Here is a 13,061-nt window from a genome sequence, read left to right as displayed (position 1 = left end):
TGGTAACTGTTCAACAAAAAGTCCAATTTAGATTCAAAAATGAAATTTTAATGTGATGTATGCTGTAAAAAAAAATGGGGGGGGGGCGAAAACATTAAAATATAAATGATTGATATTTATGGCAACAAAGCAAGCAAGTCGCTGGCTCCCCGAAAAAAAATTCCGAGTTGGTTTTAATTATATCCTTAAGTTGGAGGACAATACAGGGGACAATCAGTTCTGGAATTTTCTTATTTCTTTATTGTGAAATGTGGGAAAGCCGATTTCCACAACAGCAAAACTAAAAATAATTTTATTGAATTGCCCAACTTAAATCTTTATTATTATTATTATTATTTACACAATGTAGGATTGGACATATTCAGTTGAATGGAGTCAACAGGTTACACAAGTGTTAGCAGGATTACAAAAATGGAGAAAAAAAAATGAGCGATACAATCTAAATAACGCTAAAAAAAAAACCAGTTTCAAACTTCTGTTAATTGTGAGCCATTTGATGCTGATGGTCATTTGAAAAACAGAAAGACAACCTTTAACAATCATTACCCTTCAAATGAAACAAACAGAAACAGCTCGCTCAATAAAAACCAACGGCTGCCCAAAGCAATCAACGAGATGGAATGAGATGACAACCTCCTTGCCCGACCGACCACACCGAGCAGGTGCGCCAGCTTTATCTCCACACCGTCGAGGTGAATAGACACAGCAGGTAAGCTCGGCACAACGGCACAAAGAGGTTGATCGAATCCAACAGATGTTTGTTACAGATACCCAACATACCTCCAATACTTTTCCAATACTCAGTCATGCAAAAACACAGATGAAAATGAACACGTTAAGACCTGCTGGAAGTGGGCGTGAACACAGCAATGACTCTTATGCTGCTTTTCTAAGATGACACAACAAGCACAGCCGAGAAGCCGGTCAGTCCAAAAACGCAGCACGACTCGAAACATTCCGACCTGCTTCAGTCACCTTCGATGACGAAGAATGTCCTTTTGAATTGTGGGAGCTCGACCTGATGCATGCAAGCATCATTTGATGGTTCCGACGTGTTGAAATCGGAAGGCTTGTATTGGTTCAAGCATTTAAGGCAGCTGATCAGTGAGTCGCATGATCAAACAAAAACAAAAAAAAACAAGTGAGCCATTTTGAAATATTGAATTGGACAAAAACCAGCAGTTGACGGTCAGCCACTCATCGAAACTCATTGCCGAACATTGCTCAGCAGTTCAGTTGGTTTCTGCCACAGGTTCCGGCTCCCTGAAAGCCTCAACATCATAAACGTGGAAATTTGCTAGGCGTAAATGACAGAGCAGCCACCATTATGACCAACGGTTACATCATGACCTCATTTTTAAGCCAACACGACATTCTGTCCTTTGTGTAAAGCGGATTTTTCCAAACAGCATTGGGAGCAGTCAGAAGATATTGCTTCTCCTCTCCTGTGACCTTTCATCCTCGCCATCCATCAAAGGGAACGGCGTGAGCACGCTCGCTCCATCCTCGTCTATCATCGCTTCAACTCAACTAAAGGAAAGCAACACGTCAGCTGACAGGATGGAACTACTTGTTTCCATTGATTTGCATGTGAAGCTAGAAACCAGGCTGGCACGTGGATGGAGTGCGCACCCCCCCGCCCCCTCCCTCTCCCACAGTGGGCTAAACATCTGGATGCATGCCCGGGAAAAATGCTCTGTTTCCCGCAGAGAGCATTCTCACCTCCCCGCTGATTGCTTGGCCAGCCAAATGCAGCTGCGTGGACATCCACTATGCATTCATGCAAAGGCACGAAAAGCTTTTCTTACACACACACACACACACACACACACACACACACACACACACACACACACACACACACACACTCACTCACACACTCACACACTCAGTGTCGCACGAAGGCCACATAGATAAAATGAATGATCTCATCAAGACCTATCAATTGAGCAAATGTGGCCTGATCGTGGTATACATTTGTCCCTTCTGCGTTTATATTGAGCCAACATTGCTTGCAATACACATTTTCAAATTACATCCATAATATAAATGCATTTTTTACTAGTGCAGCATTCCCCCCTTTGAATGGAGCGGATGATTTATTCACCCTGTTGATGCTTGTCAGGAGAGAAAGAAAAAAAAATCATGCGTAAAAGAAGGCGTGCCGTGTAGCGCAGCAGTCTTACCTGAACCGGGGCGAATCCTTAATGCATTCTTCAAAATCCACCGTCATGTTTGCGTCTTTGTCGTGTATTCCCGAATCAGTGCGTCAGTGTCATCGCCCGCGGCGGCTTGTCGCTATGAACCAAAAAGGGATGGACGGCGGCTGGTCGTGGCCCTGACGCGCGGCAGTTCCTTCCCAATGGCACCGTGACACCAAAAAGTCCAGGCGAGTGCTCAGTGACTGAATTACTACAAGCAGAGAGGAGGAGGAGGAGGAGGAGGAGGATGGTTGGAGGGGAGGAGTGCGCGTTGCGTTGGGGAACCAAGTTGGAAGAAGAGCACGCCGACTAGCGACGACCTGCAAGAACAGGAAAATAAATATCAAAGGTTGAAACGAGCAGAATCATCATGAAATACGCTTAAATGAGATACAACCTGATTGCATGTTTAATCCAGTAGAGTGCATTTTTATTTTTAAGTTTTAGAATATTTTTCAACGCACTATGCATAGGATGATATATTGCATTGGCATTCAAACTTCACAAATTGTGCTTTTTACATTTAAATCTTTTTTTCCTGTTTAGTGCTACGTACAGTTACACAAAAGTCACGTTGCAATCTCCTGACACAAAATCCAGTCTCCATGAAAATGCATATTTGGAACACTGCTGCAATAACAAGATGACTTCATTTAATCACCATCCATTACGTAGCCATATAAGCAGTTTTCACAACTTTATCGTGCTTCTTCATGTCTGTTTCCTATAAAGATAATTTTTTTCTCATTCATTTTTATTGAGACAGAAATCTACTACTTGCTGACGTATGATGTCGTCATCAAAATGCGACAGAACAGAAAACGTCCTACTGCAACTATAACTCGTACATTTTAAAACGGCAAATGCAGATTTTGGTAACGAACCACTACGTGCATATATCTTTTAATTTGCATTTTGCTATGTAGCATATCAAATTTGTCGGAACGCGAGTTGTCCTCTGGTTATCAGAAGACTACACTTCCGGACTACAAATCCGAGTATGCGTCCATCCGGATGTAACTCGCAGCATATTCAACAGTATCTTCTCTTCTGCTGCACGCACCAGCGCGACATTTAACAGTTCACCCTTGATGAGTTAGTTATTCAATGCATTTACTTTTTCCAAGTGTCCCTCTGTAACCTTTAAGTATGCAAGCCTTTTAACATGCACTGCAAATGACATCGGTCATGTCCAATCATACACGTTACCTCATCTTTTTCCAATACATTGGAACTAAATACAGGTAAGCTATTGTTTGCATACAGTACATTTTATGTATGTAGCATAACTGGTATAAACTGTTTTGTGTTTTATACAGTGGTGCAGTCAAAGTGCCTCCACATCAACTGGAGAAAAAAGGGGTCCAAGATCACTTGGAGGTAACTAACTTAATGATCAAACATCCTCTATTATAGGCCTAGTATCCAGTAATATTAAAACACATTTGTGGAGAAAGTTCAACAGACTGGATGGCTGGATCTTAAAAAAAAAAAAAGAACTTTCCAATGATTCCTCTCTCTCCCCTCTCTCTGTGGCTACAGAATGCATTAAGAAGACTGAGGCCACTCAACCCAGTATCTGTGTCCATTTCCAGCAGGACAGATAGTGGCGTCCACGCTCTCTCGAACTCCGCCCACTTTGATTTCCAACGCAAGAACGACAAGCCGCCATTTACTGAGGACATTTTAATTGAGGCGCTCAATTACCATCTCAAACCGGAGCAAATTAGGTATGTCGATTCAATGATCTTTCGCAGCATACTGGTGTGTATAGAGTGGGATGAAGTCAAGAGTGTGAAGGAGAACGAGCCAATTTGGGAAACAAATGGGGGAGAGAGAAGCAGAAAGGATCCCAGCAATCCCACTTGCATCCCACTAATCCTCCAACCTGCAGAGAGAAGGTTCGAAAGGATTTTCTCCGCTCTGCTTTTTCGGATCCAATAACACACACGTATGCATCTGCAACACCCAATGGAAATAACTTTTTTCCTCGACGAGTGCAAACTTTCAGGATGAACGCAACACATTGTATTGTCTCCTGAGATCCAAGGGTTTCCAAAATTTGGACCCAAAACAGAATTTATTGGGTCTCCCCCCATTGACACTGTTTACTGATTGTGAGTTGGCAGCCTGTTTTTTTTTTTTTGTAGAATAGAAGGATGTGGTGATGTTTTAATGTGTTTGTTTTTGCAAACGCTGTCACTTCACATTTCAGCAGGTGCCACGAGAAGATGTAAAGCTTTCAAATGCCACGTGTCGCATCCGATCCCCTCCCTCGTAACCTACTTTCTCTTCTCGTGCACTGGAAACACACACACACACACACACACACACACACACACACACACTCGGGCACTGAGCTCTCTAATGTAAGTCGGTGAGCAGAAATAGGCCTGCTAGCATGCATGTATGATGCATCCAGCATCTTTCTCCACCCTGCCACCTTCCGACGGGTCACCTCCTGTTTGACACATGCGTGAACATGCCAACCAAGCCTTTTTTTTTTTTTTTGCAACCAACATTGTTTCCAAGATTAACCGACGGCAGTACGATAACAAAAAAAAAGTATGCATCATTGACAATACATGTTGTGAAAACACCAGCTCAGTTTCCATTTTCTGACAGCTGATCAACGAAACAGCTCATTACGTACGATTTGAGAAGAAAAATACATATGGCAACATCCAAGCAGGATTTCTTCATGTGGTGCTTCACCATTGTGCCCAGTTTGAATTCAAAGCAGATGCGGTGATTGGAAATGACACTGACCTTAATTCCATTCATTGTTTCCCATCAGTGGATCTGATATCAAAAGAAAGCGTGATCGAAATGTCACAAGCAGGAAAGTGTTCAGTGTCCCTCTGCTGGATGCACATCAAAGCTCGTCTCAACCTGAACAAATCCGAAATATTTGAGCGTAAGCGCTCGGCTCTTCTGACAATGGCTGCGCTTTTGTATAAAAGCTGCATCATTGGCATTTTAGACCCATGCACAGGTTTTATCACTTGTATTAGAAAACCATCTGTTCCAACGTGGGAGAGAACGAAGGATGGTTTTTGAACAGTCGTCGCCATTAGCCTTGCTAGCTAGCAGCGTGACCTTTCCTGTTTTGAGTGACCTTTCCTGTATTGTAATATTCCAATGATGACAAATGTTTTCCAGCGTCACTCGCGCCTATCGCGTGCCAGATGACTTCCACGCCCGTTTTCGAGCCCTCTCCCGGACGTACGTCTACCGTATCGCCCTGGGGATTTCCCATCCTTCTCAGCTTCCCCTGGTTGAACGCGACATGTGCTGGAATCTCCGCCACACGTGAGTTAACAGTGTGCGTGTATGATTCCCCGAGCCCCCCCCAACAAGCCTTGCAGAAACAATAACATGTTAGACACATGAATAATCCACATGTGCTCAGTCGCAACTGCAAATTAGGGCCAGTGGACTCAAGTCAAACGTTTTATCCGAGCCGACGTCCCAAAAACAAAGATGTGGGAAACAATGGATGTCGGGGTGAGAAAAAAAAAAAAGAGAGGGGAATGCTTTTGGGAGAGATTTGCTGCTGACATGATGTTCTCTTGGCGGGAATTGGAAGCAGGAGCGTGATGAAACACATTTTAGGGAGCACGTACTGTAAGAGCATTTGTCGTCTTTTTTTTTTTTTTTTTTTAGGGAGGGCGGAAAGTAGGCCAAGATAAGCTGCGGGCTTAAACACATGCCGAGCAGCACCCACACGTCTTCCTCTCTCGCTCTCCTGATCAGTCTTCCCTCCCTCCTTCCTTTGGCTTCGTTATCCCGTCTCACATTTTCAGCATCCGCCTCGTCCTTCCGTCCCCGTTTGATCTACTCCTATGTCACCGCTGAAAGAAAAATGTCCCCCTCTCTCATCTGCTTTTGTCAAAGCAGCCGAATCACGATGACCTCCACAAAACAAAACAAAACGAACTTCTTAGATTTGCCGAGTCATCGTGTTAAGTTTAAAATGCGAGTAAACCTTCAGTCGCGTGTTTTGAAACTGTTGCCTTTAAGGTGACGTGGTCGTACAAATTCATTTCCATGTCTGTTGAACAGGCTTAAGAACTCAACCGATCTGTACAACTTATCTCCTAAATATGATTTTTGATTGTTGTCAGGGAGCTGGATATGGAAGCAATGAGCGAAGCGGCCGCCACGTTGATGGGAACTCACGACTTCGGCAGCTTCAGGGCAGTCAACTCCGACATGCCTTTCAAAAATCCCGTCAAGACGCTGGATGTCGCCAGCATACAGCCTGGGAGAGCATTTGCATGTGAGCACTTCCACAGGTAAACAGGGTTTAACGAGTAAAGTGGACATTCAGTATTGTTAAGCGTTTCTTGATGAATTAATAATCACCAACTCATTTGAGGAAAAGGTCTACCAATCTGCCAATCAATGTTTTATGTACGCATGCCAAAATGGATACTCTAACATGGTTCCACGGTATCTTGCAGAAAAATTCCATTTTGGGAGATGACTTTTCAAAGCAGATCATTTTTATACAAGCAGGTACGTTGCATTATGTTCTCTCCTGGAATTCCGTGATCACAGTGCACGATTGTTGCTTCAGGTGCGCAGAATGACGGGAGCCCTCGTGGCCGTGGGCCAGGGAAGGATTTCACTCACCGAGCTGAAAGACATCATGGAGGCTCGGGACACTATGGCTTATCCACGGAATCTCGTTGCTCCAGCCCGTGGCCTCTTCCTCACCAGGGTGGACTACAACAAGTCGGGTAAGTGAGCCATCAATTGAATCACAGATGATACTTGACTTTTTTTTTTTTGTAAATGACTTCATACTTTATGGGAAATCGTACAATGTATTAAATAAAACAAGCAATCATCTCGTGGGGCTTCATGCATCTGTAGTGTAGAAAAAGTTAGGTGTGATATGTTAATGACTAAAAAAAAAAAACTATTTTATGTTCCATCAGATCTGCTGCTCTCACCAAAAACCTCAAGTGAAGTTTTGCTGAGTGATGCACAAACTCCAAACTGAACCTCCATTGAATAAAGTTTTTATTGAAGCCTCTCTACTGCTTTTTGTTGTATGACACATAGGACGCTGCAAACAGTTGACCAACCTCCACATTTTTTTTATTCAAATGAATACAATGAGTGTATCCGTAGCTCAGCATTACTCTTAAGACTACTTCCTGTGTGTACATGAACACAAAGGTATCTTCTAATATCAAACAAGGTTTACAACATGGAGAGTGCAGCTGCTGTGTGCGCATCTCAACAAGACTGTGGCATACCACACACATGTCCAAATAAAACTGCATACACGCTTTTTGTTTTCACAGATGATCCATGTGGATATTTAGTACTCAAGCCTTATATTTGGCTGCATGTATTTCCTGCAAACAGGAATGAATAAAAGCGGACCACCGTCGCCATTGTTGACAGTGGCAGTGGGAACTAAATGAGGTTTGTTGAAGGTTCAAAATGACCCTTTGCAGTCCTTCAATGATTTGAAGGACTGATCTCACATGTTCAGTCACTGCCACGGATACAGACAATCTTTTCTTTTTTTTCTTCTCTAAAGCTGCGACAGTCAAAGTTGAACCTCGTGAGGAATGTGTTTTTGCACTTCTCAGAAGTGACACTAAATCAGTCACACCATTTATTTGTCCCCGTAGATTTTAAATGTGTACACAAGTACACGTCCTCTATTATGCGACCGTGTTTTTTTTTTTGTTTTTTTTAAACACAGTAAATCTGATTGGCATAGGTCCTCAAGTCAATTCAGCATTTGGTTTAAGAGTTCAATAGATAAAAATTTCAAGTGTCATTCAGCATGTGAAGTCCAATATTTTGGATTACCAAAAAAAAGCATATGAATACATAATGCACTTGAGGAAGGCTTTGTGTATTTATCTCACTCACAATCATTGAGAACTTTGTAGTTTGGATGATGAAGAATGGCGCACAAGTCCAACCCTGACTGAGGAGATTGTGAGACAAAATCACATCGAACCTTACTGGTTCAAATCTTTTAAAAAAAAAAAACAAAAAACTTAAGAATCATGTGACATGTTTAAAAACGACAACTATATGTTACAGCGGAGCAGTCTTAATACTCTATAAATAAAATTGTGAGGGACGCGTGACTGGGCTTAATCCAGAATGATCGAAAATGTTGAGGAGTTATTAGTAGGTCATCTCCATTTTGGCATTTGGCTACACACCCTGAAGATAAGTTGAGGTTAATTTCATTTCTGTCACGTGAACGTTGAGGTTCATTTCATTTTCTGTCATGTGAGCAGACTGGAAATTTGCATAGAATCCATCCATCAGTCATCACCCAATCAGCAGTATACCCAACTTCACCCTTTCCACACACTGTCAATGTTGTAATGACCTAAAGAGGATACATTCATGAAAAATGTTCATATATGCATGAACAGCAGATTCAAATGGGCTTTTAGGAGTAACTTGACAGTTTCAACGTCTACAAGGCGAGTCTCTTTTTCAGCATTACAAAATAAAATTTTATTCTAGTAAAAAGAGTGAAATAGGGTATGTTCCACAGACTGAAGTGTATGTAAACGTGCAGTATATGTGGTTTTGCCCCCCCACCCGACCCTACCGGCTTCAAATAAAATACAAACTTAAAAAGCCAGCATCGAGAAGCAAACAGTCTTTGCAGAGCGCAAGTCTAGCTGGCGTCCACTTTGTCAGCACACTTGTCTTTCAGTTGGCGATTTTCTCGATTTCATCCAGATCGTGTGTGTCAAGTTTTTCAATTTTCTTATCTGGAAAAGAGAAAACCAGCGAGTGTTTTTTTTTTTTTTTCTGCCAGTGAACGAATAAAAATGCACAGATACATTGAACCTGGCCAATACAATAGATAGTGGCAAGGATAAATACTTACTAAAATGCTCCTGGATCCTGTTGAGAATGTTCATACTCATTCTACTGTCCACCATGTTGATGGCCAGCCCCCTTTTGCCAAAGCGACCCGTGCGGCCAATCCTATGCAGGTATGTCTCGTTGTCTGGGTTACCCTCCTGGTCTACAGGTAGGTCAAAATTGATCACCACCGATACCTGCTCCACATCAATTCCTGGTGAACAGCAAAAGAAGAAGAAGAAAAAAATGAGGCGAGAGGTGTAAGACTAAATCATTGTTAAATATCTACAGATTTCAGTTATTTGCTTTTGTAATAAATTACTAAAATTGTGAAAAGAGCATCGACACCCTGGATTACTTCTATAGCTAGGCCGTCACATCACCACCTTAATTTTGTGACATTTGTCCAATTTAAAGTATTTTTCTGTTGTCTTTTTTACTATACATACATATTCATGATCAACTTGGTCTGCATGGGTTCCTCCTCACCTCTGGCACAGACATTTGTGGTGACAAGCACCTTCTCCTTTCCATTTCTGAAGCGTTCAATGACAGCCGCCCTCTGCTCCACTTGCATCTCCCCGCTGAGCAGCGCCACCTGGTGGTTCTCTTTGGAAAGCTCTCCCGCCAGCCAGCCTGCGGTCTTTCTTGTCTGGATCGCACGAAGGAAAGCAGAGTCACCAGTTCATATAGCAGCCAGACACTCGAGGAACATAACGGATTTATGCTTCATGTGGAAAACGACGCCAGTCGTAAAGTTCTTTCTAAACTCTGGAACATTTCTCAGGAAAATGTGATACCATTCATAATCTATCAATTGGGAAGTGCCTCACATGGCAGAAAATCATAGCCTGGGCTATGGTGATGGCGCCATAGATGTTGCACAGGGCTTCAAACTTTTCCTCCTTGCTGTTGCACAACACATAGTACTGCTTGATAGTATCCAGCGTCTCCTCCTCTCTTTTCAATTTGATGATATTTGGGTCGGGCACGATGCGCCTGGCGAAATCCCACACGGTCTCCTCAAAGGTAGCTGAGAACAGCAACATCTGGCAGTTTTTGGGCAGCATCCTGTGTAGCAATGAACAAATTTAAATTGTCGCATCCTTCAGTGGAAACTCCAAATCTGAACATAGACACAAAGTGAACTCCCATATTCCTGGGCACCTACAGGAACATCTAAATTTTCAGGCGTGCATCTTTTTTTTTTTTACTAATATTCATTTTTACCGCTGGATGCGAATACTCTGGTCTTTGTGACCCTGCGTCGCGATCATGACATCAGCCTCATCCAGGACAAACACCCGAATCTTCTCGGGATCAATGAACTTCAATTTGCTGCACCAGTCCAGCATGGTGCCGGGCGTGCCAATGACTATCTGTTCCTGAAGCTTCACGCCTCGCTGCACTGGAAAATTTTCAAAGAAACTTTGTCAACACAAAAACACGCCGTATACCGGACGACAAAGTCAACACGGCACTTGATATGAACTTACGCCTATTTCCTCGTATGGCGTAAACCAGTTTGACTTCAGGATAGTTTTTGCCCATCTGCTCAATGACTTTGCCGGTCTGAAGCGCCAGTTCATAGGTGGGTGACAAACACAGGCACTGATGGAAAAGGAAAAAGAGATTTAGAAATCTAATTCGCAGGTCACACAAGGACTAAGGATAACCCCATCTGCAGTCATTTGGATCACTGATTTAAAAGAAAATAAAAATAACCTGGGGATATTTGTTGTCTGGATTGACGTGGCTGAGCATGGCAAGCACAAAGGCAGCGGTTTTTCCTGTTCCCGACTGAGACTGGGCGATTAGATTCTGTGGACTAAACAGAATAATCAAAACAAACTGACTTTATTTATTTAGTTCAGAAAAGTAGCACATCACAGTCAATGTACAGCATACTCACGGTTCAGCGAGCATCATAGGTAAAGCCGTCTCCTGGATTTTGGAGGGCCGGTTAAAACCCATGCCGTAGACACCCTGAAGGAGCTGTGGTTTACTGCACATATGAGAAAAAGTATTTATGGTCTATTGATCAAGTTTAGCCGGAATACAACAAATTAGGCATGTAATGAAAATCTAGCACTTCTGCCACAGGACAGTGTTTTTTTTTCTTTTTTTTTCTCTTTTCAATACGAGTGCATCTGCCGTGGTGTGTAATGCATAACGTGTCTTTTATTGAATAACATCTACAGACATGAGCTCATTCTTCATTCATGACAGATGCACCAAATCACTGTCAGGACACACAAGAGGGATCATGAATAAATTAAAGAATGATACACTTACAGTCGCAACTCCTCAAAGGATTTTACAGAGTACAGTGGAGAGTTGGGATCCTTCTGAAGCACTTCAACTTGATTTGTAGTGTTGACAAGATTACTTCTGATTAACTTGTTCAACAATGACTGGGCCGCTTTGTCTTCTGCGGAAAAAAAGATTAGAAATTGCGTTTTTAAGATGGGAACGAGGAATTGTTAGTGATCTGAAGGACCATGCAAAGCATACGAGTAAAAGCGACCATGATAAACTTGCATAAAGAGTGGTGCCTCTACTTACGAACACCTATACTGACGGACATTTTGCTGTATTGGATCACAGCTTTTTACTTTGATGTTCTACATTTTATCTCTATCATGTCTATTCGGTCCATAATTTTGTCAGCACAATTGTTTGGGGTGAGAAAACAATTCAATGACTGTATGGGAATACATAATCACATCAACTCACCGCGTTCATCTTCATCTGTAGTCTTTCCTGGAGTCTTATCTCCCGCTTCTGACTTTGCAACAGTACTGCCTGCTGATGATACAGATGTTCCTTAGCAAAATCTCTTTTATAGCCTTTTCATGCTTGAAATGAAGTCTCATAACTTTGCAAACATACCGTTTTCTCCAGGTGCATCCTTTAGCTGAAGGTTTCCAATCTGTGGAAAAACAGTTTACCACAGTTGACAAGAAAAATATGTGAACGGCAGTAATGGTCAAAATGGTATATATATTTATAAACGTGACCCTGAAACATAAAACTTGGAAAGCACAAATCTACAAGAAGCCAATGCTTCTACTTATTCAGGTTAAGCTATTTTAGAACCTCTTGCATCATTCAGTTGCCAGCCAGTTCAAGCTGTCTCAATGAATTACCTCTTTGATGGTAGCTTCTGCCAAAGCTAGCAACGCACAAGGCACGCAGCAATTCTTTAACGGCTAATTTGGCGCATTTTAGCGCTTGCATTTTAACTAAGCACATATCCGAAGCGCAGTATTTGTATTGAAACAATGTCTGGCATTAAACAAATAGTAAGCATTCATATTTTTTACAACGCTAGGCCTGTGACTTAAACCTCTTCAAGGCTAACTCAACGTGAACTAGCAAATTTACATTTACTGATTCCGCTCCCGCTTCCTGTGCGTCAACAGCCTGGGCCCAAGAGTCCGAAGCCATCGTTGTTTTCCCTTTGTCGTTCTTTTAAAAACTAAAACTCTGGAAATGTCTCAGACAGTATGCGAGAGAAAAGTAGAATCCAATACTTCACAGTCACAATGGCGTGCTAATACCGACTGAGAGCCTTGTACAACAGCAACGTCAACCGAGTGGAAATAAAGTGCAGGGAAACAGTTCCCCCGTAATCAAAGGTTCCTAGCAGGATGTCGCTCAAACAAAAAAGGAATACTGGGAAAATTATTGTTCTGATTTTACAAAACAAAAGTGTTGAAAGTAGTCAAAATTAGGTCTAGGTTTGAAGATTACCCTGTTAGCACTAATATATTTGTAGACGACAGTATTTTTCATTTCTAGTAATTACTAATTAAATCTTAATTATGTTTGATAATGTTTTCATGGATACTGTCAAGGCTGTAACTTTACTATGTAGGATAATACTTGTTTCCTAATCATTCGTCCATTTTCTGTAGTGCTTGGGACGATATAGATACATAATATAATATTATATATATATAATAATTAAACACCGAAAATGTAATAATG

The 13,061-nt window shown here is 42.0% G+C and overlaps 3 protein-coding genes across 5 annotated transcripts in view; 1 reads left to right on the top strand and 2 right to left on the bottom strand.

Annotated features, from left to right (window-relative positions):
• Window positions 1-2,401, bottom strand: part of acap3b (ArfGAP with coiled-coil, ankyrin repeat and PH domains 3b) — a 32,875-nt gene extending 30,474 nt beyond the window's left edge. For both annotated transcript variants that reach the window (XM_085924385.1, XM_085924386.1), the window contains exon 1: window positions 2,187-2,401. In XM_085924385.1, the coding sequence (XP_085780511.1) occupies window positions 2,187-2,233 (47 nt within the window). In that variant the 5' untranslated portion in view covers window positions 2,234-2,401. The remainder of the gene's footprint in view (window positions 1-2,186) is intronic.
• Window positions 2,402-3,195: 794 nt separating this feature from the next.
• Window positions 3,196-7,241, top strand: pusl1 (pseudouridine synthase like 1). Its single transcript, XM_085924507.1, has 8 exons — window positions 3,196-3,445; window positions 3,521-3,581; window positions 3,744-3,931; window positions 5,364-5,513; window positions 6,329-6,499; window positions 6,668-6,722; window positions 6,784-6,946; window positions 7,148-7,241. Exons 1-8 carry the CDS (start codon window positions 3,378-3,380, stop codon window positions 7,210-7,212), a joined length of 921 nt encoding a protein of 306 aa, XP_085780633.1. The 5' UTR covers window positions 3,196-3,377; the 3' UTR covers window positions 7,213-7,241.
• LOC147048925 (ATP-dependent RNA helicase DDX19B-like) lies at window positions 7,220-12,682 on the bottom strand. Of its 2 annotated transcripts, none has more exons than XM_085924505.1 (12): window positions 12,456-12,682; window positions 11,961-12,000; window positions 11,805-11,876; window positions 11,364-11,499; window positions 10,981-11,073; window positions 10,794-10,896; window positions 10,565-10,679; window positions 10,299-10,476; window positions 9,902-10,139; window positions 9,558-9,720; window positions 9,091-9,282; window positions 7,220-8,971 (listed from the first exon to the last, which is right to left on the bottom strand). In XM_085924505.1, exons 1-12 carry the CDS (start codon window positions 12,516-12,518, stop codon window positions 8,910-8,912), a joined length of 1,455 nt encoding a protein of 484 aa, XP_085780631.1. In that variant the 5' UTR covers window positions 12,519-12,682; the 3' UTR covers window positions 7,220-8,909. The 2 variants fall into 2 exon arrangements, with proteins under 2 accessions (XP_085780631.1, XP_085780632.1); XM_085924506.1 differs by having other exon boundaries at window positions 11,805-11,873.
• Between the last annotated feature and the right edge of the window lie 379 nt (window positions 12,683-13,061).

The sequence above is a fragment of the Syngnathus leptorhynchus genome, chromosome 11 (genome assembly GCF_054491065.1).
Source record: "Syngnathus leptorhynchus isolate UIUO chromosome 11, UIUO_Slep, whole genome shotgun sequence".
NCBI classification, from domain to species: domain Eukaryota; kingdom Metazoa; phylum Chordata; class Actinopteri; order Syngnathiformes; family Syngnathidae; genus Syngnathus; species Syngnathus leptorhynchus.
Note: the sequence above shows the minus strand (reverse complement) of the source record. Positions and strands in the feature narration are given on the sequence as shown.

Excerpts from the sequence above, each read along its gene's own strand:
- LOC147048925 (XM_085924505.1), bottom strand. The coding sequence starts at position 12,518 with ATGGCTTCGGACTCTTGGGCCCAGGCTGTTGACGCACAGGAAGCGGGA. Across the intron at positions 10,897-10,980 it reads CCTATGATGCTCGCTGAACC|TCCACAGAATCTAATCGCCC; the intron begins GTGAGTATGCTG and ends TATTCTGTTTAG. Across the intron at positions 10,680-10,793 it reads CAGACAACAAATATCCCCAG|TGCCTGTGTTTGTCACCCAC; the intron begins GTTATTTTTATT and ends CTTTTCCATCAG.
- pusl1 (XM_085924507.1), top strand. The coding sequence starts at position 3,378 with ATGACATCGGTCATGTCCAATCATACACGTTACCTCATCTTTTTCCAA. Across the intron at positions 3,932-5,363 it reads CTCAAACCGGAGCAAATTAG|CGTCACTCGCGCCTATCGCG; the intron begins GTATGTCGATTC and ends AATGTTTTCCAG. Across the intron at positions 6,723-6,783 it reads GATCATTTTTATACAAGCAG|GTGCGCAGAATGACGGGAGC; the intron begins GTACGTTGCATT and ends TTGTTGCTTCAG.